Raw genomic sequence first — 25669 nt, 5'->3', positions numbered from 1 at the left:
CTTAATCACGCACAGATTTTGGCAGCAGAGTAAAGTGATTTTAGCAATGATTGTTTACTTTAGAGACGCATTTAAGCAGGAGCAAACGAATTTTCTATCCAGTTTAGTCATCCTCTGTTTCAATAAATGAATTGGAATCTACAATACTGGGATTTTAGTTTCGACAGTAAATCCATTCAATTTATTTCATTAAATATATAGATTGACTAATAACTGTCCCTTGAAATTTGCTGCGGTTTAGGGTCTCCATTGAAAGGAAAGCTTGCGTGGGGAAATTTCTCGTGTATTCACTCACTGTATTTTATATCAATATTCTTTATAGAGCAAATCAAAGAAATAGGTACGAAATTTGCATGCCAGTTCTCCCAGTTGACAACTCTGACAAGATTCATTATCGACATTATTCCGCAGTTATACCAATTCCAATACATAGACTCCCTCAGTACTCACTGCCCAGATATTACTCGGAGTTTCGAGTAAAAACTATCGATATCCAAATAAGTTCCCTTAAGCCATCTTCCAAATTCCCGAGTATGCTCTTCCGAGGCATCAGGAAGCTTGAACTCCCGACGACTATGAAGAACTCTTCTATTCATAAACAGCGCAACAGTTCCAGGAGTGAACCTCTCTTCGTACTGCTCTGTCTTGTCGTTAATTAGATCTTCAAATATCCTATACGCGCGTAAAAACTCTCTGAAGGCACCGTGCTGTGTCAAGTCTGTTTCCTCCAGTGACGAGCGAGATATCATATGCTCAAAAGGGGCCTGAAATGGAGGCGAGTAGTTAACGCACTTAATCTTGACGTCTGGCAACAATGGATGAGGCTGTCTGTAATATGGATCAAGCTCAATTAAAGGACGACTATGCATGTAATTATATCCATCATTTTGGTAGTGAAATGTCAGAGGAAATGTCGCAAGAGCAGCGAATGCCACCGGATCTCGTTCTCGTACAAGGTAAGCGGCTCGAAATGAATCTGCGTAAACAGACTCACCACCTTCAGCAGTATTTGTGATACAGTGTAGTAGTTGAACCCCGGGCGGTGATTCGTAATAAAGTAGATCCATGTGAAGAGGTAAGTTCGAAGATGTGTAGCTATCAAGAAGATTAGTTAGTTGCAGAAATCTAAAAATGTTCGTTTTATACAACATACGCAATATTTCTGGCGTTCGCGATAGCCCTGACATCCCATGAAGTCCCGTAGAATGTTTCTTTGATATATCCTATCTTTTTTGCGATTTTCTCCACCAAAATCTGACCGTCGGTGTCTTTCTCCGCAGCCGGTGCTCCTCTCACCATTGCCAAACCGGTGCTATACAAACCCAAAAGCACATCATTAAATGCCTCCTCGTTCTTCATATAGTCTTCATACTCTCTAGTCACTAAATGTTTTTCCAAGAATTTCTGATTCCAATGAATTTGTTCGCGGGCAAACTTCCACCGATTGTTATATCGCAGCAAAGGAGACCCGTACATCTCCAACTGCTTGACTTTGTACTCACTGACATGGTCTGCTTCATCTTTCGCCCCCCATACTATCTCTATACGATCCTCTGGGTCACTTACCTTTCCAGGTATTGATTTTCGGGATTTGATATAGGTGTCAGTAGGCAGTTGAGCAGTAGAAAATGTTTTTTGCTTTGTAGATGGATCAACGCAAGAAGAACACGAACAGGCATCTCGTAAAAACACGTTGTCAAAAAGGGTTTTGCTTGGAATTATTTCTTCTTCCGTGATTTTCTGTGACCCTACTCGAGCCACCTCTGAGGGTGACGACGTACTCTTGCTGCTATAACGGATATCATGAGTATTTAGCGGACGCAGTTTGGCCCTCGACGCAAACTGGTACGAAATAGCGCAACGGCTCAAACGGCGAGTCCACATTATGCACTTACTCAAACATGAAAATCAGAAATATAAAGGTTTGCGAAGTGTTATATATAAGGAATGCAAATTGGTTTGAACAATGATTGTGGGGCTCGATGAGGGGCGTAAGAGCAGAGCCGCACGAGCGAAGCTTCCGCATTATTTTTCATAAATTTGAATATGATCATTTTTAACTCTAGAAAGCAAGACCACACAATAACACGCATTAGGAGATTCTAGGGGATATAATGCGTAATAGTTACTCGTCACAAGTGTATTGACTCGGCAGCAAACTGCCAGACAGCAAACTGCCAGACTCAAACAGGGCTATCTCAAAATTTAAACTAGTGTATTACAATTGTACTATTCTCAATTGACATAATCATAACGCAGCTTATCGAATATTAGCCTGCGAATCTGTAATAAACGAAGCATCAATTTGCTTCAAGCCAGGTCCTAAAGCCAGCCTAACCTTGTTTCTGTATGTAGACCTGTTTTGGATCTGAATCGGATTTCCCTCGAAATATACTGTCTCCAATGACTCGATACCCTTCAACTCAGCTTCAATCTCGTCAAATGACGATAATTTGTTGCTCGATGCCCATAACTCCTCCAAATTCTCGAGATGAGAAAGATTTTCGATATGCTCAATAGCATTGCTTGTGACGTCCAAAATGTGGAGATTTAAATTTCGCTCCAAGCCTTCGATTCTTGTTAAACCATTATGAGAAATATAAAGCTCTTCAAGCGTTTCTAAATCTTCTAGACCTTCAATCTTTGTTATCCGATTAGCCTGGATTGACAGGATCTTCAAGTGCTTTAGTGGAGATAGATTGGCCAGTTTTGTAATCTTGTTCTTTCCCACCCAAAGCTGAGTTAGTGAGGGTACGCTATCCAAATTTTCTAATTCACGCAATCTATTTCCTCCGAGTTCCAAATTTACCAAATTGTCTAACCCTTGCAGATTCTCTATCTTTGTGATTTTATTCTGCACGAAATAAAGGTTTTTGAGGTTTTTCAGATGCGAGACATGCTTGATCTTTCTAATCTGATTAAAGCTGAGATCAAGGTTTTCTAAATTCAACCATCTTCCGTCTTCATTCTCATCCTCTGGCCCAAGGTTGTTAATTCGAGTAATGGCATTGTCGTAAAGATCAAGCTCAACCAGACTAGGCCCCACTTTGTCTAAACCCTCGATGGACTCAATCAAATTCTCGCGTAGACATAAATTCTGAAGATTAGTGAACCGATCTAGTTTTAACGCAATAATAGAACTGATTCGCAATTGGACAAGCTCAATAGCATCGGCATCGTCCGGTAACTGGTCAAGTAGATCTTCATCTGCGGCAATCTGATCGCCGGGGACAACGCGCTGATCAGTAGTATCTTCGGCATCGGATGAGTATGGTGATCCAGGTACTGGAATTGCCGTGGGAGCCATATTTCGAAAACACTATATGATTAGAAGCGAAATGTAGAGTTGAATATAAGAATTTTGTGTAGAAGGGTAGATAAACCAGGCTGATTCAGAGACGCAAAGCTGAAAGCAGCATTTGTCAGTAAGATGCATCACTTTGCAAGTTATTATATATAGAGATTGCGATACCAATTTAATGGGCTCGATCACGAAGCCCGATATTTTGACTTTGCTCAATTACAATGGATACAAAGATCAACAAAATTTTGGCCTGTAGTGAGTGCTTGACTACGCAAAGCTGTTTTCTTTTTACAATAGCCCTAGCCCACATTAGTGCTTTATTGAAAGTACTATATCTTTCTGTTTGCTTTGAAATTGTTTACTTTGCAAAACTATGTATGTTTACCGTAGACTCTCTTTATATATCTCTATATGCCAAAAATAAAATTTGCATTTGTATTGTGCCGATTTCTTGTTTGAATGCTGAAAACAGATTGTCAAACGTTTTCTTATCGATAGCCAAATCTTAAATACGTCATAACTAGTAGCATTTTCACGCATTGCTCCTGGAGAATCTCGACAGACACTGGTGTCATGTTTACAAGGAAAGAGACTCAACCATCACCTCCTAAACCAAGCATTCCTGAACTAGTAGAAGAAGCAGACAATAATCGATCGATTTTGCAGGTCTTCATCATCAGACACGGTCGAACGAATGAGAATGAGAGACATATCATTCAAGGGCACTTAGGTAATTCTTGATTTGAAATTGTTCGCTCCACTAGTCATATACTAACACTAATGATGTAAAGACACGGTTCTTAATGAGGCAGGTATCAAACAAGCCACATCATGCGGAGACCGGGTTCTGAAATCAATTGCGTTCGACGCCATATGGTGTAGCGACCTGAAACGCTGTCTGCAAACCCGCGACGCCGCCTTCAGACACCACATCATCCGTTCCGAGTACAACCACGTCACGCCATTACTTCGTGAGCGAGCCTTTGGCGACCTCGAAGGGTTCCAAGCCAGTATTGCGTTTAATATTCTGAAGCAGCGGAAGCTTACCTTTGAATCCGCTGGTGAAGATCAGCATGACTTCAGGCGGAAACTGATGAAGTCTTGGGATTCGATGGTCGAAGAAGCACGACATGCTGGATTCGAGCGTACGGCAATCGTTTCTCACGGAGGTGTGTATCGCTACAATTTTGCATTTATCAGGCACATCTAACATTTATCAATCAGGCTCCATCTCCTCATTAGTCCACGCCCTCATAAATCAGCGCGGCTTCACATTTTCTGATTCAATACCGACAAAGCATATCTCTGGCCTTCTTAATACTTCCATCACAATAGTTAATATTACCCTTGGTAGTAGTAAGAACGTGATTGCAGGCGAAATTGTCGAATTTAATAATGCTGAGCATTTGACCGCCAATGTACCAGCAAAGGATGCAGACGAGAGTGTCGAAGAGGAAATTGTTGACAACTTTTAGAGAGATTAAGCGAGTGGAAATACAGGTGGTATAGACTGAATTTGGATAAAGGCAGCTTTGCGTTCACAGGTTTTAATATATCATTACGTTATTGTACAGAGCATAATGTACGAACGAGAGCTCATACTGTGCAGAGATATTTACAAGAAACGGAAAAGAAAAGAGTAGGCTTTCTCATCATATCAGGAAACTAGCCTCTAGTTATGCGAAGTACTGGCCTCGGACTCAAAGAAATTGTATGTCAAGGAAATGGTATAATCTCTACCGGCGGCCACTCAGACAGCTTCTAATATCAGAATGATCGAAATTAAACATGAAAAAAAAAAAAAAAAAAAAAAAAAAAGAAAATAAAATAAAATAAAATAAAAAAAACTTTTCTGCTACACCCATGTTCACATATCAATGGTTTCGTTAAACTCAAGCACTTTCTCATCTCTTATGCCATCAATTCCAGATCCACCGTTATATTTACTGGACCCACTCTTTTGAGCAACGAGAACTAAACCGGACACCCTTATACTCTCAATTAAAGCCGGGACCATGTTCTAAAGAAAAACTGTCAGCAACCTAGCAATAAACCAAAGAGGAATTATAAACTAACCAATAACCTAGAATCGCAAATTAATCCCAATAAGTTATTACTGCTGGCAAAAGTAGTGGCTTCTCTCATTGACCCGCACCGCCGATCTTCTGGTTCTCGCACAGGTAACCCATGAGCACTAACACATTTCGTCAAATTCTCGGTCGCCGAAACATCCACGCAGAACAACACTGGGTAATTAGGCTGCTTCCAGTTCAAAACCGTGCAAACATTAGGATGGTATGAACTGAAAACAAGTGACCGGTTGCGTAAGATATTCGACGAAGATAGACCGGCTGCGGCCGCCGCTGCGGCTTCAGGAGCAGTATGCCGGCGAGCTTCACGGGCATGATCAAATACAATATTCAGAATCGAATTCACTTGGCAGTTCAAGTCTAGCATCGCCGACGTGACATTGAGATAATCCTTTTCGACTTCTGTAGGATAAAGAATACTCAAATCAAGATTGACATTTAACGGGAGCATAGCAAGAGTGTCTGCGAGTGACAAGTAAGAGAGGTAAAGAAGCTCACAAGCTTCAGCAGGCTTATGTATCGAACCAATCGATGCTCGATTCTTTAACGTTTGAGGATCTCTGAGTCCCAGAGCCTCAAACTGTTCAAATGTAAGCTGACACAAAGGTATCGTGTACTGCTCGACATCGACTGTCCAGAACGGATATATAACCGGTATCCGATCTTTGGTAAGTTGAACAAATACACGCGCATAACATCCAGACAAGGATGAAGCAGTCACAAAGGAATGGACTTGCGCATGCTGCAAATGATGCGCATTAAATCCCGAACTGGAAGATATAGGACCATTTGAAGCCATAGACAATGATGAAGCGTGAGAACTACTCAATAATCCACTAGCGACCGCTCCTGTACTACTGCCGATAATTGATGCAAGTGACGAAGGAGCTGAAGGGGAGTCAATTTGACTAGTAGATTTCCAATACACGTCATAATTGGTGATTTCCAAGGGAGTCCCTTGATAGGGCTTGATCACGCTAAATTTGAAAGAAATGTCGCCCACAACCTGTAGTCTCAAGTCAAACAGAGGCAGTGTACATGAGCCAGTACCAGAAGGGATATTAAACAAATGAGATAATGCCGTAGTCTTGGCAATAATTCGCGACCCGAATGTAGGGAAAATCTCAAAGTCAATAGTAAATTCATCAAGATTTTCTACCTGGAATGATAATGTACGACTATCATCCGCCAAAGGTAAAAGTAAACTGCGAGGAATAACATCAAGCAATTTTGAAGAAACAGTCAATTTCGAAGCCGGAATGTTAGAATAAAATCTTACAGGAGGAGGGGCTGTTGAGTTTTGCTGAATAATAGGAGTAATATTGTGCGATGAGGTGTACTCTGTCTTCGATACCCTGTGTGTTTGAGAGGTGGTGGTTTCTGAAGAAGACGACTTCAAGCCGTTTGGTACATCGAAAACGATTTCAATAAATGTCTTTTTGTCCAAGAAATTGTGACCATATCGTCGTAATGGTAGAATAGGTGGCGGCAACGACAAGTCAGGAATAGCATCAACATCTGATATATCCATGTCTATGTCCATATCCATGGGAGTTTCGGCTATTGCGTCTAGATGAGCTGTAGTAGCAATTGTTGCATCCTGCATATGAGACACATTTAGGGGACTCTGAGAAATTCCCTGTGCCTTTTGAGCATTTATTAGAAGCTCCATGCAATCGAGATGACCCTCCCAAGCAGCATAGTACACCGGCGAGAGATTCTTTTTGTCATAAAATGTTAGATCGGCCCCAGCATCTATAAGAGCCCTCACAGTCTCCACATGTCCCTCGCCGGCAGCATAAAATAATGCAATCCAATCGTTCAGCTTATCGACAGTGTTGATATCTGCACCGTATTCTTTTAGAAGAGGAATCAGCTTGTAATGACCAGCTTGAGCTATCAGATGCTGCGGATACAACCCTTCAGCGTCAGCGACAATCGAAGCATGATGCTGCAGAAGCATTTCAGAAATCGCATAGAGACCACGCTGGCAAGCGACACTAAGAGGAATGTAATCCTGCTCGCTTGCGGGATCAACTCTTGCACCGCATTCCAAAAGTCTCGCGACACAATCCTTATGATTTTGTGAGATTGCAAAAAGAAGAGCCGTAAAGTTGTCCTGATCTAATGCATCAACGGGGGCCCCTGCCGATAAAAATGGTTTTATCATTTGCTCACGGCCGTGAGAACATGCATAGTGCAGAGGAGTACGACCATATATATCCACAGCTGAAGCATCTACTGCAATCTTATCTGGCTGTGAAAAAAGAAGCTCCAAGATAATACTCCGATCAACAATTGCAGCTTCATGAAGAATTGTTCGGTCATTAACATCGTCCTTCACAGACAGATCAACGGCTCCGGTCCGATAGAGAGATCGTAATGTATCATCCGAAGCATCAGCAGATATACTTTGCAGAAAAATTTTTGTGATCCGTTCATGCGCGTCGGGCGCCTGTTGTAATTTTGCGATCCATTCACCGATAGCAGCATCTGATTCTCTCGAGACATTTCTTAGAAACTCGACGTCTAATTCCTCATTCGTACGCTCAATCTGTGACACGTCCGACAGTTTATGATCGAAACTGACATCTTCACCTTCAGCCCATGCTTCCAACTCAAGCAAACTAGTGGTTGCTAGATCAGAAAGTTCGGCAATTTCTTCGCGGTGAAATACAGGCTGTACTTCGACTGCGGTTGACAGATAGAGCTCTTTAGTCTGAGATTTTGATCTCTTGTCCCATTTCTTGAGTACTTTGGAAAACCCTGTAGCATTAAGCTCAACGAATTGCTAAAAATATCACAAGGATTAGAATTATACGACCACGGAGAGAAAAGAGAGTTTACAAAAACTTACCTCCAGTCTATCGAGGTCGCGACGAAATCGGGCAAAACCTTCATACAATGCAATGAATATAGCAGATGTTTTGACTACCGCACCAATTTTTGATTTTGCAGTCTTTTTCTTTTCCAGTAGAGCAGCAAGACGCAGTTTCAGCTATAAAATTATTATTAGATAAAGTTATAGATTTTCGACTAAATAAGTTTGTGGTACCTCTGCTTCTTTTTGTAGATAGAAAGCATTGACTTTTTCAAGTTCTCGTTCCTAAACCAAAAAATATATATTAGCTGACAGAACGGTTAGACAGAGAATGCAAAGGAAAGCACACCAATCGGAAAAAGAAGGTGACTTTATGAGTTTGCAAAGTAGGTTCAGTATTTCGGGGTCGAGCATTTGGATTCTGACGATCGTAGCCCAACGATTTGATCAACTGAAAACGAGTAAAGGAAAACTGTTAGAAAGGATATAGAGCATCATTATCGCGATTAAAAAAAGCATACCTTCTTGAGACCTTTGTAATTGATGAAGTAGCTAGAATACTCCGGTAGCTCAAGCTGCCGCTTGGCCAAGTACTTGCCAAATTTCCTAATAGGATCGGGATCAGAAGAATATTCGCAAGCGACATTGGAGTGAAAGAAAACACGTACATGACCAGTTAAACAGCAGCAGGTAGCAAGTCGGCGACAGAGTAGCAGCAGCTGAATAAAACCAGAAGACAGATGACAATGAAGAGGTCACGCAAAGCTGCACGAGCTCGTGACGGAGAACCTAGCAGTCCACGCACAGACCCGACAGGCGGTGGATGCCAATTGAGCGCACACGAGGGCTGGCTGGCTGGTTGATTGGCGATATCTGCGGCTGTGAAGGCCGGGCTCGGTCGTGAGGAAGGAAGAGCAGAGAATGAGCGGCGACGAAGCAAATTGGTGAGTAATCAAACAGCAAATACGACGGCAATGGACTAGTCTGAGCACCACACACGCGTTTCGAACTCAGTACAGGCTACTAGCAGACCTTTGCTGCTGGCTTACGACTCGTCCTCGCTCGCGCCCATCCCGCCCGTGATCGCCGCACCGCGATGAGCCGCTCAAGTAAGCATCTGTGGGGCTTGTACATCCACCAACCACTCCCAGCGGCCAATTACACCGGACTTTGCCAGCACGAGGGCGTGGCTACGCAAACTCTCTATCAGATTCTTATTTACTGTTCCTAGCTTACAATAAATGCCCCTTTCTCCACTCACTATGCAAGTGCCTTCCACTTTGAATTTAATGTCTCGTCATCTAAATCGTCGTCATCGAGCAGCGCTGTCTGTGACCCCGCTGTCGGTACAGGTGATTGAATCGGCTTGCCCGTAGCTCCGGTCCCACCAAACGTCGCATCTGGCTGATACCTAGGCCGGGCAGGTAATGCGGGTGGCATGGTTCCAGCGTGACGAAGGTGCTCAAATCCTCTCGCGTGCATGTCTGCTTCTGCTCCGAATCCGGGCTGCGGTGAGCTACGGCTAGTAGTTAAAGGCGTAGTCGAACTTGTAGAAGATGCAGAGCTACCGGGCCGAGGCGGCATCGGTGGAGGTATCGCAGAGGCACCAGTGTGTGGTCGATGAACCTTTGACAGTGATGGGCTAGGAAAATCCCCTCGTCGAGCGCTGGACGGCTGTTGAAATGTAGAACTCCCATTACTACCCATACTGCCTGTACTATCCGCACGACTTCTCGCTCCGTTCCCAGTCAAAGAGAACCCGCTTCCATTGTGACTACCTGTGAATGTTTGTAAGGGAGTATCTTGGTCGTCTCCAAGCAATCCGCTACCTCTCATGCTAGATGACAGTGTATTTGTCCGGCGCGGAGGCAAAGCTGGTGGAATTTCGCTTATAGGCGACTGGGAAGGCAATGTATGCAATGAATGAATGCTTGAACTCGACATTGACGTCGGCTTGTGAGGAACAAGAGGTTTACGATGATTGTCTCCATATGCAAGCGGGCTTGTACCAGTAGAGCCATGAGGTTGCGATCCGAGCTGGGCGGATGAAATGAAATCCGGCTCGGTTGTAGTCGAGAATGGGTTAGCCGGCCGACTAGGATTCAGAATCATACTCTGCTGAGGGGGTATGATATTTGCTTTGGCAGACTTGCCTCCTTCTAGCCACCATTTCTGGCGATCTGTACTAGGAGGCGGTACTGTACATATCACAATTAGTAAACAGCTTTTTTTGTCTAAAAAAAAAAAAAAGCTGAAAAAATAAAGATAAAACTTACATGGTCCAGAACTGTCATCTCCACCCAAATCAAGCAGCTGACCAACATATCCTCTCCTTTTTGCATACAATTCTTGGCTTAACTTCTCCTTCTTCTGCCTGTCAATAGTAAATACGGTCGCTAAAAACGACGCATAAACTGGTCTATGATCCGAAAATCTCAAGCCAGCACTGTTATAAATAATCTGTTTGATATTCGATCCCCTAGTCAAAATTCTATCAGTCCAAGCAGGCGTTCTCGCCTTGTCTGATGTATCATAGTCGTCGCTGTTATTGTCAAATTTATAGGTGGGATTGAAAGTTATTGGCGCCTCATTGTAGTAAGGAAACGCTTTTCCGGCAGTCATCTGCTGATTCAGTTGATCATGATCATATAGAATATTCAAATCGCTGTCTTTGATCCTTTTACGAACTTCTTCATTTGGCATATCAATTCGATAATTGAAATCCCCCAACCAAATCACCATATCATGATCGCTTAGCATCTTCCCGCGCGGAAATCGTATACCGCTTTTAATCGTACGGAAATCGTGATTTCGATCTTCAACGTTCGACAAGCCAGCCGCCAGATGAGAGGTGATAAAACATAATTTTGTAGATGCATAGTCACAACTAAATGCAACGCCTCCCTTATTTCCAGCCATACCTCCCATTCCAGTCTTTTTCACCGCACCATTAATATTTCGCACATTAGCCACTTCCGAGGCTTTGACGTATAATAAAAGTGCAGTTCCAACCAGCTGGCCCGAACGAAGCAGTACATAGTTATCTCGAGCATTCAAATGTCTCGATACTTGATGTTCCCAAAATTGCCGTTTTGCCGGATCCGCGCTGAGAATCTGTCCGGCAGTCAATTCGACAATCTCTTGAAATGCAATAACTACCAGATCCGGACTATCAAATCCTGAATCTTTAGGAAATAGCCACGAAGAAAGATCTCCGTCGTACAAGCATCCATTAAGATTGAAAGTGCCTGCAAAAATAGAAATCTCTCTCGACGACGTGAATTCCTCTTTCCGTTTATTCAACTCTGCAAGAACATAATCGTTTATCGGGTCGTGCAGTAGTACTCTCATTTGTCCTTCCATTCTGCCTAAAAGCAAATCCATCGTATTTTGTTTCCCTTTATCAACAAAATTGTTGATGTACATTCTACTCACAGACTTTGTCGCGTCTGCGATAGCACCTGCAATACTCATCTTTCCTGATCGTGTATAGCTAGTTTTTAGCGCACCGGTACCAGCGTAGATCTTTGACAACTGATCGCCATTATCCGCCCATAGAACTGAATGTCGTCTCCAGAGTTCTTCTCCTGGTCGCATGATCTCCTTTTGTCGTACCACCAACTCCAATGCAAGTTTCGAAATGATTTGTTGAATCAAATTCGTGCGATCTAAACAGTCCAAACAATTTGTTCTAAACACACCAGTTTGCTCAACAACAGCAGCTTTGGCTTCATTATCGTACAAGAAAAACCCAAATTCATCTGCGTCATCCTCTAAAAAGCGCAGAATCCGGTTGGCGGCATTATACCCAGCTTTAGCAGTCTCAACATGAAAATCGAACCGAGTTTCTCGCAATTGATCTGAAAGGGCACCTTCGGTAGCATACTTGATATGTTGACGATATCGGTGCGTAAGCTCTTGCTCACCGGGTTTGGCAGATAGCAAATTGACAATATGTACGGGACCGTATTTGCTAACAAGAGGCTCGAAATGAGCCATAAATGCGGGTTGAGTAGCTTCAAATGCTCGAGTAATGTTGACTTTAGCACTTAGTAGCTGAACGTCTTGCTCCCAAAATACTAAATAATTGTTAGAAAGCATAATCTGAAAAAGAAGAAATAAAGAGGAATTTGGACTTACTTGGTACACTTCCACGAATCTGCGTATATGAGAAACAAAAGTCCTGGGTATAAAGAATCGTTTCGGTCTCAACAAAATTGGCTACGTTTCCCTCGTCATCAACACCCCGAGCATTGTATCGCGTTCCGGCTCTCCTGCAGCCCTGACGCGAGATTATCGTCAAGGACGCAGGGATTCCATCAATTCTCGTCGGCACAGTCTCAGCGAAGCCACGGATCACCGACGTGAAGAACCGTGAGTGGTCGAGTGCTTCCTTTTCATCAAGCTGTAAATGCGAGCGATACTTGATAAGTTCGGAAATCATAAACGAATTCCACATAAACGTTTCGTCAAACCCTTCGATATCGAAGGTAGGCTCAGCAGAACGCGCCTGCAATCGGCTCGTCAAATCAAAATCATTCGAGTAATAAAAACTTCCATCAGTCAACAGCTTTTTTAGCGACAGACAGGGATGCTCAATCATTCCCGCATTGGGATTCACGACTGCGCCGCCGCCGGAAGTTGTTGCGAGATCATAGTTGTCACCCGAGTACAAGCCGGCCGAGTCGAGAGGATTGCCCGAGGGATCTAAAGCAGTAAAATCCCAATCGGCTCTTGAAACGCAGTAAAATTCCAAGGCATGAATTCGGTAGACAGTCTCGGTTTGTGAGATAGGCTCTGCAACCTTGGATGCACCGGTAATGACGGCTAGAAAAACATCATTATCAATTGAGATCAGACCCAAGCAACCGTGACAAGATAAGGAAGATAGCGCTCGGTACTGTGTTAGATCTATGTCATTTCTTGAGCTGAAATCAACCAAAATCCTTGAATCACGACTAGAAGACGAGCCATTGTCGTGACTCTGGCTCTTTTCAGAGACGTGTGACTGATTGCGTTCGGGATCTGCATCACCGGCATACGAAAATGTCAGTGCATGGTCATCTGTCACCAAGAGCAGTGTCCGAGGCTGATCCCGAAATAAGATATGCATAGCCATGCTGTATGGGGGCCCGAATCTGCCGGATAGTGGAGAGCTACTGGTTGCTGGAGATTGCAGCAATCGTTTGGGTTGTCTACCTACGCCCTGAACTTTAATTGCTGACTTTGAGTATGGTCGATTAAGAGTCTTAACATCATACTACAGCTCGTGAACAATACGGCGCAGAAAGGAGATTCAGTACTTTCAAAATTACTACGAAATTGCTGCTCTCTCTTATTCGAAAAGATTCACTGTTCGACTTGTCGCAAGCTTCCGGACCAAGACAAGATAACAGCCGATATACTTCCAATTACTAGCTCATTTCATATCTGTAAGACTCTGATCCATAGTAAATCTGTAGAGAATAATTCTGTGTTTAAATTTTCGTTCTGCTGTAACGTGACATAACTATCATACATTGACTCTGAACTAAGAACCCTCGATACATCGGCTTATTATACATTATTCTAATTAACAAGAATAGAGATGAGTACTATCTGCAACGTATCAAGACCTTCACATCACTCAACACCAATGTACAGAACTAAAGAAAAGAGTCAGTCATGGGCACGACAAATCTCGCATTGCCAAACGTACCATTGTTTCCTCTGACAAAAACGTCTCCGTATTTATTTTTTAATTCGCCCTCGACATATTCTTCAGTTTGTTCCAGTGCAATGTTCATGTATCCATCTACGCACTGGAGATCACCTAAATCCAATAAAACGTTAGAATTAAACATCTTGAAGATGGTGCGTCCTGAAGTTGGTAGAAATCACCAGCATCATGAATATTTCATCGCGAGTCTAGGTGATGAAGACTTGCACATTCTACCAGCGCCCAGTTGCGGTCTATTAACAATAAATAAAACAAGCATGTCACAAACCTCTATATTCAACGCCCGAATTCAGCTTGACGGATACTTTGGCACCAGTTATTTGAGAAAGAAAAGCAGAGGGGTTATTGCTTGGTGCCTCTGGAGACGGAGATCCTGGGGAGGCTGCGCTGCTCATTTTAATGTTTGATACAAAAGCGTCACGGATTTCAAATATTTCAAATAAAATTCAATAGCAAATTGTAACTACTGGTTAGTATTATAGCAGTAATACGTAGAGATAGAGAGATTGAGCGAGTCTGTTGCAAACTGCTTGGCTGGTACGAGGCATAGTTTAACCCCAACCCCAATATATACTATCTTTCCTGTTATAAGCTGTTCGACTAGTTTAAGTGACTTTACACGAATATTTACTGCAAAGATGGAATCTAATTTACGCTATATGATATAAACATACGATTTAAACAAAAGTAAGAGTGCGTCAATAAATTATAAACTTCGAAGACATCCAGAATTTATTGTCTCTGTTTGGGAAAAGAGCGCCGCACTAAAATGCAAGATCATCACTCGTCCCACCCACACATTAATCTTATCTCCACTTACTGCGGCCCTGTAATTTTGTATAGTTATTTGGCGGAAACTGCTGTCAGTAATTGAGCATTTGAGATTAGCTAGCGCATTGTCTCCTCTAGTATCAGCACTTCTGCTTCCCGAGTCTTCAAACCCAGCATAAGATTATGTCGGATCACGAAGGTCATTCCAACGGATCCGGAGGAAAGAGCCCGTCTACCAAGAAATCTGAAAGGTTGGATCTATACATGTCTGAAAGATCGATAGCATACTAACATAATGAATCGATTTAAGGTCGTCGCCTCGCAAAATTCACTTTGCTCCTCTTAATATTCCGCTTGAACGACGATTGCAGACCCTCGCGGTCCTATTGTAAGAGCTTGGATAGTTTTATTGATTTAAACTCACCTAAATACTAATCGACAGCATATTTATAGTCATACAATCTCTATTCCCTACTGCCTCGGCCTGTTCTTCCTCGTCGTCGCCTTCCCGCCTTTCTGGCCCTTTGTCATCGCGTACTTGATCTGGGTCTTCTCATTCGACAAATGTGCCGAAAATGGCGAGATACAAACCCGACGCTCTCCTTTTCTTCGTCGACTACCATTCGGCAGATTATACTGTGACTATTTCCCAATTTCTATTCACAGAGAAGTTGAGCTCCAACCGACATTTCCTAATCGGCTTCGCGAACCAAGCGGTACTCTAGAACGATGGATCGGCAAGCTCTTTGGAGCAAATACCTCAGTTGTCGAACCTGCTAATGATTCCGATAATCAAACACCGAGCCCAGCTGAAAGTACCGAAAAAAATGGATTTGAGAAAGAGATAGGGTCGGACGGTGAGCTTGGATTTGAAATCGGGCCGCGATATGTTTTTGGCTACCATCCTCACGGGATTGTGAGTCTTGGTGCTTTTGGGGCGATTGGCACAGAAGGCGCTGGCTGGGAAACTTTATTCCCTGGAATTCCAGTCTCTCTACTCACCTTGGAATCAAATTTTCGACTACCTGTATGTATCTCAGATGGTGATTAAATTAAAAGAATCTGCTGACATCGTCGAACAAAAGTTTTATAGAGAGTATCTACTCTCGTTAGGTATCTCCTCTGTTTCGCGGCGCTCGTGCGATAACTTGCTGAAGCATAATCAGTCTATATGTATTGTAGTCGGCGGCGCCGGTGAATCACTATATGCTGAACCCGGTCGTCTTGATCTGATTCTTAAGAAACGCCGAGGATTTGTTCGCTTAGCTATGCAGGCCCTTCCGGCGCCCGACGCTCCGCCAACTTGTCTAGTCCCGATTTTAAGTTTTGGTGAGAACGAGGTTTATGAGCAAGTCCGCGGTGACCAATCGTCATTGTTGTACAAGATACAGACGATGATCAAGAAAGTTGCTGGATTTACGCTGCCGCTTTTGCATGCGCGAGGTGTGTTTAATTACGACTGGGGTTTGATGCCGTACCGCCGGCCAATCACTTTAGTTGTTGGCAAGCCGATTGCGGTGCCATATGTGGCGCATCCGACCGAGTCAGAGATTGCGGTATACCATGGTCTTTATGTGAAGGAGCTCCAACGGCTGTGGGATACGTACAAGAGTGATTATGTCAAAGATTACACCGGCAAAGGATTTGACAATATTGATCTGCGGTTGGTCGAGTGAGTGTAGTTCAAAAAGTGGCGGCTTCTTATGTATTCGTCAGTACAAGGGATTAGATTCGTATGAGATGGGAGTTGTCAAGGTTATTTTTCGTTTGTCTTTGCATGTCTGTGAGGAAAATATCAATGGTATCCTCTACGTTTGAATTGTCCGTTTTCCAGTCTTCTCCAATGGTTTTCGGTTTTCTTCCAAGATTTTCGAATTGGATATAGTTTCAATCAAAACCAGTTTCTACTTTATTTTCATGGTATTTTCTTGGACAAAAATGCAAGATAAAATGCTCAAACTTGTATCAATTAAGCTTTTATTTACCCTAATCCGATGTATGATTTTAGATTGAACCTGAATTAGAAGTTTATTTGGATTCCAGTTTTATCATGTACTACACATCAGCACTCGGATCACAAGTATATAAGCTAAAATCAGCTGAATACTGCTCGCACCATATGTACATTATTGTTTGTAGAAGCTGATAATCTGAAGCCAGCAAAGGCGGCCATTTTTTAGGAAAGTGGCACAATTTTGGGGTTTGTACTAAAGCAGGTACCCTTGATTCAAAGCCTAAAACACAGTACCAAACTTCGAAAGCCGCGGAAGGATCCAGGACGTTGCTGCGAACACTACACACTTCGTGAAACAGAAGTTGGATTTTCCCCGACTTAGATCCTGCTTTGTTTGTTTATTAATTCTTATTTAGTACTACTATTTTTCAGTTAAGTTCTTTATTTGATATTATTTTACGGAAGACAAAAGATCAAATTGTGGTACTCGCTCATAACTGATTCCTGAAATCCGGGCTACTTCCCACTCTTCGATGCTTCTTCTATAGTCTTCTACCCTGAATACTCTCATACTTGTTTCGCGACATAATTTCTGGCATCTGACGATACCAAAAGGTATATGAGCTTTCTCTCTCTCTCTCTTATCTCATTGCTGATCAGCAGCCCACTCTGCCAGGGTACCGCTCAACTGCCGCTCCTGCAACCGACGTTTTGCCGTTCCCTAGTCCGCTAGTATACCGCCTCGTGCTCCTCTCTTTCGTAACCTTTGTTCTTCCGTTCCTCCCATCAGTTGTTGGAGCACTTGCCATTGTTGCATTATTGCTATTATTTGTCTACAACTACAGCTTTCAGCTATCAACATCCGGCTCGAAGCCCGCTCAAAGAGCCTTCCCAACTGCATCAATGCATCCCTCCGAGTCTGAGCTGCATAAAGAGGTATGCTTTCTCTTTGCTTTTAGATATGAATTAATTGTGATTAATGCTGTTCGCGGTTAGGCTGGCAACGTTCTCTTTAGTCATGAAGACTATGAAGGTGCGATCAAGGAATACACCAAAGCGTACGACTCATCCAAATTTGATTTTATGATATGCGACTGACAAAGCCTTAGAATAATTAAAGATTCATCAAACCCGGTGTATTTTACAAACGTGAGAGCTGCCCTTTTTTTTTCGGAATTGCGGCATATTCTGACGGAGATGCTGACACTGCCTGAATGAATTACAGCGTGCATTATGTCGACTACGAATTCACAAAAACGAAGAAGCTCTGGATGATTGTGACAAGGCTCTTGAGCTTTCAAAAGACAATAGTGGGTTTTCTTGTTTTCTGATGTCTTAATGTGTACTAACTTATCGACTATAGTGAAAGCAAATTTCCTTGTAAGACAGCCGATATAAACGTGTCGCATACACTAAACTAATTCTATATTGTTACAGAGAGCGCAGGCACTGCTAGCACTCGACCGCCCAAACGAGGCTCTGCGGTCGAGCAAGATTGCCTACGAACTTGCTCTCCAGACACGATCTCCTTCATCGCAAGCTATTGCCCAAACAGTTTTAAATGCAAAGAAGCGAAGATGGGAAGTTCAAGAGGAGCGACGACTCGAGCGTGAGTCGGCTCTATTAAATGAAATGCTCGATATATTGGAATCAAATTATGCCAGGAAAATTGAAGCCGCGTTGAATGAGGACTTTGCAGTCGAGCATGAGAAGCAAGAAAACAAAGAAATTCTGGAATACGAACGAGATGAAAAGATGAAGTTTTTGAAAAAGACATTCGAGCGATCGGATGCAAGGTATCAGAAACGGGAGGTGCCTGATTGGCTGATTGATCCGATCTCGTTTAATATCTTCTATGATCCAGTAATGAGTAAATCCGGACAATCCTTCGAGCGCTCTGTGCTTTTGGAGCATTTAAAGAATCATTCCTTTGATCCGTTCACAAGAGAGAATCTGACTGAAGCAGATTTGAGACCTAATCTTGGTTTGAAAGCTGCTTGTGAGGTAAGTTTTTCTGTATTCTTTTGTTTGAAGCTGAAAGTTTAAAAGTTCAGTGGCTAACGATGGAATAGCAATTCTTGGAGGAGAATGGATGGGCTGTTGATTATTAACTGAAAGCTCTTCTATTCTCGATGCTATTTAAATCTAACAAGAGAGAATTTCGCTCATTGTTTTGTTTCGGGTTCCTTCATTTTTTTTTACTTTGTTGGCTAATGATTTGATTTGCGTATCTTGTTCTTAATGTCTTAACTGTTTTTTTTGGTCAATGCTGATTCAGCATCATCATTCAGTTTTTGTATTGTGTAATCGTAAGTGCAAATATGCATTCAAGGAGTTTGGTTTGATTGTTGTTGCCATGATATCTCAGTACAATTATTTATAAATGAAAGTGTAAGTCCACAGTCGCGTAAACCCTAATCAGCAATAAGCTCGCGTCAGGGAACAAGTTGTATATCGCATGCAAATCACTCCTGTCGGAGTTTTCCAATATTCAACTTGAGTTTAGCCAAACTTGTGCATTACTCACATTAGCTGTATGCATGACATGAGATCTATATGACAGCTGGATAGTTGTTGACTTTTGGGTTCTAACTTGAGAGCTATGGCGTCTGTGGGGTCGTCTGATATGCCCGATTCACTGGAGATTGCCAAATTGAAGCGCGGATACTTGAATCCTGGAGAAGTACTACTCTCTTTTTTATTTAATTAATAAGCATTAGTTCTTTTCCTAATTATAATTACTTGACCAGGTCAGCGAAGAAGAGAGTCAAGATGTCTCGCAGCCAATAACTTCGGTTCCGCTACGCGGTATATCCGTGAACCGCGCCGATAATCCAATTTCACTGGACTCATCAAGTCCAGCTCGTGGAGTAGTTCATGATTTACGTTTGTCTCAAACACAACTTGATGAACGCCCCGAAATACCTGATTCAGAAGATCAAGGCAATACTGTCTCATCTCACAATTTCGTCGTCACGCAATCGAACGGTACATCCAGCACGGCAGCCAGTGGCGGCGCAGAAGTGCAACTGCATGCTCAACGAGAGACACCTGCGAGTCCGGTGAATATGGCAAGTAGTCTTGCTGAATTAGGATATGTGAATTATTCATCGCCGTTATTTGAAGATTCTACAAAGAAACCTACACGACCGATCATTGAAGCTGATATTGAGGCACTTTCGTTTGAAGAGACTCCGATTCATACACGACGCATGGCTTTTAACTTGGTTGAATCTACACCCACGCGTGAGAATATCAATATTGCAGTAAATGCAATAGACTCAAGAATAACTCCGGCGCTAAATCCCGTCACCACACCAGCAACTGACGCTTCACCGCTGTACGTGCGCAAAGGATCTGCCGATTTACGACGTCGCCTACTGAATTTACAAGACAACATGCCACGAACTCCACCACAACCACCACCACCACCACCGCCACCACGAAAATTTTCTGACGAAGGTTTTGACGAAGAGTTCGTGCCTGGACCGATCGAAAGTAATCGTGGTGCCCGAGCGTCCAGAATGGCGTTGGAAGGATTGCGTTCTGCCAAACTTGGTGATGGTGGCGGCGTCGTGAGTCAGGCTAAAATTAATGAAGCAAAAAAAAACCATGGCGCTGAAAGAGCTACGGATGCATCGGAGGATGAAGATATTGATGTGATTCCGCCTACTCCGACCGGTGCCCGACTAACGCACTCGGCGCCGACTACTTCTGCAGAAGATTTGTCGCACGTCTCTGATTCAGATGGAATGCCCGCTACATCTCAAGAAGGCAGATCAATGGAAGAATACGACGGAGATGACGACGACGAAGAACGAGGATTCCACGAAGATGAGTATTCTAGTGAACCACAGCAGGATACGCAGTTGATACTAGCAGATACGCAGCCAGTAGCTGATTTAGAATCCCGTATCGCGCAGGTCAATACGCAGCGTATAAGCCAGATTGATGCAGATCGTTATCTAAAATTTCGGAACTACGAAGAGGATGATGAAAATGACGATGGAGATGAATCAGATGATGAGATGAATAACAACGATGCCAAGACCCAGAAAATTGTCGAAAGTCAAACTGCCTTGAATGAGAATGAGGAAACCGATAGTACGATTCCTATTCACACACAAGTGTCTCCCATATTAGTAACCAGCACACCACCTCGCCGTATTCGCGAGTCGCCACAGCAAATTGAGGCATCACAGCGGATGCGATCAAGACGAGCAACAGCTGAAGGATTACCGTATTTGCAAAACGTATCTCCGGCACGGTATACCATGCGCGAACAAAATTCAGAGCCCCCGCCCACGATCAGAGAACGAACATTCAAAATTCGGGCTAAGAAAACACAGTCTCAAGAATCAGATGTCGAAGTTTCCAAAAAATCTAAATCAAATGATATAGAGCCTTCCCGGATAGTTGGAAATACAAAGATTGCGGCGCCGATATCTGCACCCGCGACGAATGGTAATATTTACGATTTCATTGATAGTCAAGAAAGTCAGCAACAGCAACAGCAACAGCAGCAGCAACACTCTTCGCCGATTAGACTATCCACGCCATCAAAGAACTCGGTATCAACTCATAGACGAGGAAAGTCTTTAACAGGAGAGTTGATTTCTTTACAATTAGATACGTCTTTCATTGGAGGCCACGGAGAGTGTGCTGGAGAGAGGCTGGAGAGTGTGACAAATACACGAAGAAAGAAGCGGAGTCGGACGATCTCCAGAAATGGCAAAGTTTCCAATATTCGGGATGGGGACTCAACACGCGCTTCAGCCTCTGAAGTAGCTGATGATAATGATGAAAGAATCACGATAATGGACGTTGACAAGGAACGTCAACATAGCAGCTCGAGTAATGACGACGCAGTTATGAACGATGCCGATGACGAAGGAGAGTATCATGCCAACGAAACTATGTCGCAGATAAGACACGCACGCAAACGAACACGCACAACAAGTAGTCACATTGACACCGACTTGCCAATATCAACACCACAAAAAGAGAAATCTACACCTATAACTGATCCTGAGCGTGTATTCGCGTTTTGGAAGGGTATTCCGGCAGGGTACTTCCCGGCAACAATTATTGACTCATCACATGTAGTAGATGCAAAATACTTATCTGTTCGCTTTGACGATGGCTCGATAACTGATGTCGCAGTTCAAGATATCTGCAGTCTGGATTTACGTATCGGAGATATAGTACGGGGCTATGAAGTCGGTCGAAATTGGAAAGGTTTACTTGAAATTACTGAACTTCATAGTGAACCGCAAGAGAATTCTACTGCTAGTGATGATTCAAGCAGTACTTGTATCCGCGGAAATCGATCATTCACTGTCCGCAAAGTTTCTCAGAAACGGATTATGTCGCAGCAGCAGCAACCTCTAGAAAAAAATCAGCAAACTACAATTCTAAATCTTGCGAATTTATATATATCACGCGATAGATTTGCACCGTATAAAGCACGCTGTATACCATCATCAGTATCGCGAATCCTCAATCGTCCAGATATATCAGTCGAACGATTCATGATTCTACCTCCACGAGCAGATGCAATGGCAAGCAGTAGTAGCACGAATGAGAGTAGCAGTTTAAGCAGTATCAACAGTTTGGTATTCCAATCTCGAGATCAAATTGATTTTTCGACCACGATTGATTTACGATCGACGCCTTCTACAGCCGCAAAATTAACACCGACACGAAGGAATTTACAGCAGCAGCAGGAGATCGCACCTACTTTGATTGCTCAATTACTAGAGTACTATGAAAATCGAGAGAGTGCTTCAGTCTCAACAAGTGCAAAACCAGTAACAAAGATCTTTGCCGGATGCGCGTTCGCTAGTACCGGATTTGTTGATGATCGCGTCATAAAGAATATGATTGTCAGTAACGGAGGAATATACCTCGACCATGGTTTATCAGATTTATTTTGCACGTCAGCAATCACCAATTCGGGACTACCATTTGGATTTCGAATTCTGCCTCGCAAAGATCTTCTTGAGACACTTGAATTCGTTGCAATAATAGCGCATACCACGGCTGTCTCTGCACGAGCTATGAAAGTAACGCAAGCGCGGGCACTAGGATGGCCATGTCTGCCAGCTACATTTATTGAGAAAAGTGTAGTCAAAGGACGAATGTGCGCGTGGAGACCTATGGCCTTGTTTGGGAGCGCGAGTGCGATGGAGGCGTTTCAGGTTGAGTGGTGTTGGGGACGGGATATGCTTGAGATATATAGACGACGGAGAGGAGCTTTGGTGGGGAAAAGTGTTGCGGTAGTCATGGTTACTAAATATGATCGGTCATATCTTGTACGTCTCTTACTCCTGTTGTGTTTTGTCTTTTTGCCTTCTTGAGAGATTGTTGATGAAGGTGCTGACTTAGTATGAGCATAGGATAGCGTGATGCATGTGTTTACATTCATGGGCCCAGATAGACTGTCATGCATTTCGGACTTGCACTCTCTACGATCTCTTCTAGACACACCGACACCAGCCATCTCGACAGCATATAGCATAGCAAACCCATCTCCGGACGACACAGCAGTACTCGACAATCACAAACAGGTATGGTACTTGCCACGCACGACAACTTCTACTACTACTACTACTACTACCACTGGCGCCACCACTGCCTTCACTGCCACCACAAGTACTACAATCAATCGACGTCGACAGAAATGGGATTACGTATGTGTATTTGACGAAAATGAAGGCGTTGAAAAAGCAGTAGTAAATATCGCGGAGGAAGTAGGTGGACGAGAAGTGAAGATCGTGGATAAGAGCTGGCTATATGCGCAATTGGAAGGAGGTTAGGAAACACAGTATAATTTAACAAGACTTTGATTAGTGTAGAAAATATTCAAAATGCACAAACAATAAGCTCATGAACGAGCCCGAACGAGAGAACCTAAGAAAAAATCTTATATGAATTAAACAAAACACCAAATCTATGTACAAAAATAGAAATATATAAGCACCAAACCCCAAAATCATTTTCTTATCCATTCGCTATTTCTTTTCTTTTTTTAAATGACTTCAAAAAAAAAAAGAGCGGAGTATAATTACATCACTTTTCATCACGTACAATTTCTTCGACAACAGACTGATCATCATACACTCGCTGCGTTTTCCTCACAGTCGAAGTCTTTCCCGTCGACCCGTCAAATACCTGCGACACACTCTCGGATTGGCTAACAATCTTTGCTCCTGGAGCCGGTTTGTCAACTTTTCGAAGATTTGCAGGTTCAGCGGCATCTTTAAGTGAAAAAATCGACGAGAAAAGTGAAGAAACTGGTGATTCAACAATACTAGTAGTGTCGGCTAAGAGATCGTCAAAAATAGAGTCAACGTGGTTAACTTCGGCAGGCAAAGATTTTTGCAGGTTCTGGTTACGCTGCATACGCCATGACAAGTAATCGTCGAATTTGTCAAAAAGACGGGTTCGCCCTGGGGAATGGATATCGGCAAAGGAGCCGTTGGAATCAGGTAGAAGACAGCGCCAGACCCCAAAGCTGTCCCAGACGCCCTTGCCGGCTAGTTCAATGCATCGCTTGAGTTGCCGGTCGTCAGGAGCCGGGTATGCGCGATCAGCAAAGTTGAGTGGTGGCAGCATCGGCTGGTCTGATGTAGAAGGAGACATGGTGGCGGAGATCGTAGTGGTGGGAGCGGAAAGGCAAGTGTCGGCAGCCGCGGTGGGAGTTTGTGGGGGAACGGAGGTGGGCGAAGGGTTTTGGTCATGTGCGGGATCTGAGGCCAGGGCGAATGCGTTGCTGAAGGCGCCGCTGCTCGACGCAAGACGGTCGTAGAGCTGGTCGATCTTGCGGGCCGGTTCCTGGCTGTAGTGGTCCCAAACTTTTGTGCGTGCGGCCTGGTTTTCGAGGAACATCGAGCGGCGGAGTTCGCGGAACCAGGCGCCGACGGCGGCGAGTGGGCTTGAAGCGGGCGCATTTTCAAAGACGGGGGTAGGCGCGGCGCCGTGGGCGGCGGGGTCAAAAAGGGGGGCCGGGAAGAAGCGCTGGATGGGTGTTGATCGAGGGTCAACGTTGTCAGAGAAGAAGAGCTTCTCGTAGCGCTCAATAAGTGCGTTTGCGACTTGGATCTTTTGCTGTTCTATGCGAAGACGCAGAGATGGTGTGGGCGAGAGTGCTGAAGGGGAAGGAGTAGATGAGAAAGAGGGGATTGAGAAGAGAGAAGACGAGTTAAAGAGGGACTCATCGTCGAGGTCAGACGATGGGCGGGCCGCGCAGCGTTGCTGAAACTCTTCGAGGGAGACGCGGTGCACTGTTGGTTGTTGCTTGGTCATGGGGAGTAGAGAGTAGTAGAATATAGTAGAGTGCAGTAGGAGGTATAGAAGTAGAAGAGAAGAGTGATAAGAAAGAGAAGATGCAGAAAGGAGAGGAGAAGGGGTATAAAAAGGAATATTAGAAGATGCATCGGTTTAGAGCGGGGTGGGTTGAAAAGATCACGCGTCGGGTGCCTGAAGAAGGAAAGCTGATGACGAGCCCCGCTTCACTTGCTTTGATATATCCTTCCTCTTAACTTTCAGTATCACGGCTTTTTAGCAGTTTGTTATTATTTTCTGTAATTTGTTACTGCTCATTCGCGCTATAAACATCCAACTTGTGGCTATTCTTCACTATCCAGGAAAATCACATGTTTAAAGGTCAGGTTACCCTTACGTCATATCAGAACAGCTGTGCCTGGTTTCTGCACTTTAAATTCTGATTCTTATTATTCTTATTATTCTTATTCCAAGTTTTCTTTATATATTATCTTTACCGATTAACCATCACTTATACCTGCCTGCGGCTTGCTCATCAGATACGCGGGGCCGAGCGCGCTCCGTTCTTGCTTCCGACAAGCCCGCGCGCTTATCCGCGCTTCCGTCGGATCTCTACTCATCGTGGCGGATGTCTGCTTGTCTCCACAACTCCCTCTCAAGTCGTTTTCTCTATTCTTTGTTTTATCTTACTAAGCGGGAGTTGGTAAGTAGTCTCAAGGTCGGA

The 25669-nt window shown here is 43.6% G+C and overlaps 10 protein-coding genes across 10 annotated transcripts; 4 read left to right on the top strand and 6 right to left on the bottom strand.

The window, feature by feature from the left end:
* Nucleotides 1–201: 201 nt before the first annotated feature.
* V2V93DRAFT_337817 (uncharacterized protein) lies at nucleotides 202–1973 on the bottom strand. Its single transcript, XM_066907753.1, has 2 exons — nucleotides 1154–1973; nucleotides 202–1095 (listed from the first exon to the last, which is right to left on the bottom strand). Exons 1-2 carry the CDS (start codon nucleotides 1882–1884, stop codon nucleotides 447–449), a joined length of 1380 nt encoding a protein of 459 aa, XP_066764484.1. The 5' UTR covers nucleotides 1885–1973; the 3' UTR covers nucleotides 202–446.
* Nucleotides 1974–2062: 89 nt separating this feature from the next.
* Nucleotides 2063–3559, bottom strand: V2V93DRAFT_373255 (uncharacterized protein). The gene is made up of 2 exons (XM_066910929.1): nucleotides 3473–3559; nucleotides 2063–3406 (listed from the first exon to the last, which is right to left on the bottom strand). Exon 2 carries the CDS (start codon nucleotides 3305–3307, stop codon nucleotides 2261–2263), a length of 1047 nt encoding a protein of 348 aa, XP_066764483.1. The 5' UTR covers nucleotides 3308–3406; nucleotides 3473–3559; the 3' UTR covers nucleotides 2063–2260.
* A 115-nt stretch (nucleotides 3560–3674) lies between these two features.
* V2V93DRAFT_373253 (histidine phosphatase superfamily) lies at nucleotides 3675–5108 on the top strand. The gene is made up of 3 exons (XM_066910928.1): nucleotides 3675–4034; nucleotides 4096–4473; nucleotides 4529–5108. The coding sequence occupies exons 1-3, from the start codon at nucleotides 3878–3880 to the stop codon at nucleotides 4777–4779; spliced, it is 786 nt and encodes a 261-aa protein (XP_066764482.1). The 5' UTR covers nucleotides 3675–3877; the 3' UTR covers nucleotides 4780–5108.
* V2V93DRAFT_373250 (uncharacterized protein) lies at nucleotides 5096–9363 on the bottom strand. Its single transcript, XM_066910927.1, has 7 exons — nucleotides 8884–9363; nucleotides 8737–8821; nucleotides 8565–8666; nucleotides 8450–8500; nucleotides 8252–8392; nucleotides 5381–8185; nucleotides 5096–5324 (listed from the first exon to the last, which is right to left on the bottom strand). Coding segments are annotated over exons 1-7 (3339 nt in total). The 5' UTR covers nucleotides 8886–9363; the 3' UTR covers nucleotides 5096–5171.
* A 53-nt stretch (nucleotides 9364–9416) lies between these two features.
* Nucleotides 9417–13395, bottom strand: V2V93DRAFT_373249 (SacI homology domain-containing protein). The gene is made up of 3 exons (XM_066910926.1): nucleotides 12356–13395; nucleotides 10492–12294; nucleotides 9417–10413 (listed from the first exon to the last, which is right to left on the bottom strand). Exons 1-3 carry the CDS (start codon nucleotides 13332–13334, stop codon nucleotides 9476–9478), a joined length of 3720 nt encoding a protein of 1239 aa, XP_066764480.1. The 5' UTR covers nucleotides 13335–13395; the 3' UTR covers nucleotides 9417–9475.
* Nucleotides 13396–13556: 161 nt separating this feature from the next.
* Nucleotides 13557–14614, bottom strand: V2V93DRAFT_373247 (uncharacterized protein). Its single transcript, XM_066910925.1, has 3 exons — nucleotides 14203–14614; nucleotides 13914–14027; nucleotides 13557–13860 (listed from the first exon to the last, which is right to left on the bottom strand). The coding sequence occupies exons 1-3, from the start codon at nucleotides 14327–14329 to the stop codon at nucleotides 13838–13840; spliced, it is 264 nt and encodes an 87-aa protein (XP_066764479.1). The 5' UTR covers nucleotides 14330–14614; the 3' UTR covers nucleotides 13557–13837.
* A 141-nt stretch (nucleotides 14615–14755) lies between these two features.
* Nucleotides 14756–16721, top strand: V2V93DRAFT_348821 (diacylglycerol acyltransferase-domain-containing protein). The gene is made up of 4 exons (XM_066907933.1): nucleotides 14756–14956; nucleotides 15016–15093; nucleotides 15159–15732; nucleotides 15791–16721. The coding sequence occupies exons 1-4, from the start codon at nucleotides 14889–14891 to the stop codon at nucleotides 16379–16381; spliced, it is 1311 nt and encodes a 436-aa protein (XP_066764478.1). The 5' UTR covers nucleotides 14756–14888; the 3' UTR covers nucleotides 16382–16721.
* Nucleotides 16722–17562: 841 nt separating this feature from the next.
* On the top strand, nucleotides 17563–18770 carry V2V93DRAFT_381648 (uncharacterized protein; the record flags this gene model as incomplete). The annotated part of the gene is made up of 7 exons (XM_066912114.1): nucleotides 17563–17595; nucleotides 17656–17717; nucleotides 17769–17808; nucleotides 17885–17969; nucleotides 18023–18039; nucleotides 18097–18663; nucleotides 18732–18770. The coding sequence occupies 7 exons, from the start codon at nucleotides 17563–17565 to the stop codon at nucleotides 18768–18770; spliced, it is 843 nt and encodes a 280-aa protein (XP_066764477.1).
* A 334-nt stretch (nucleotides 18771–19104) lies between these two features.
* Nucleotides 19105–23604, top strand: V2V93DRAFT_373239 (uncharacterized protein). The gene is made up of 3 exons (XM_066910924.1): nucleotides 19105–19342; nucleotides 19410–22973; nucleotides 23058–23604. Exons 1-3 carry the CDS (start codon nucleotides 19262–19264, stop codon nucleotides 23475–23477), a joined length of 4065 nt encoding a protein of 1354 aa, XP_066764476.1. The 5' UTR covers nucleotides 19105–19261; the 3' UTR covers nucleotides 23478–23604.
* V2V93DRAFT_373238 (uncharacterized protein) lies at nucleotides 23489–25376 on the bottom strand. Its single transcript, XM_066910923.1, has one exon. It carries the CDS (start codon nucleotides 24964–24966, stop codon nucleotides 23731–23733), a length of 1236 nt encoding a protein of 411 aa, XP_066764475.1. The 5' UTR covers nucleotides 24967–25376; the 3' UTR covers nucleotides 23489–23730.
* Between the last annotated feature and the right edge of the window lie 293 nt (nucleotides 25377–25669).

This window comes from Kockiozyma suomiensis, assembly GCF_038497685.1.
Source record: "Kockiozyma suomiensis strain NRRL Y-17356 unplaced genomic scaffold V2V93scaffold_11, whole genome shotgun sequence".
Lineage (NCBI taxonomy): Eukaryota > Fungi > Ascomycota > Lipomycetes > Lipomycetales > Lipomycetaceae > Kockiozyma > Kockiozyma suomiensis.
This window is presented reverse-complemented; position numbering and strand designations above follow the sequence as displayed.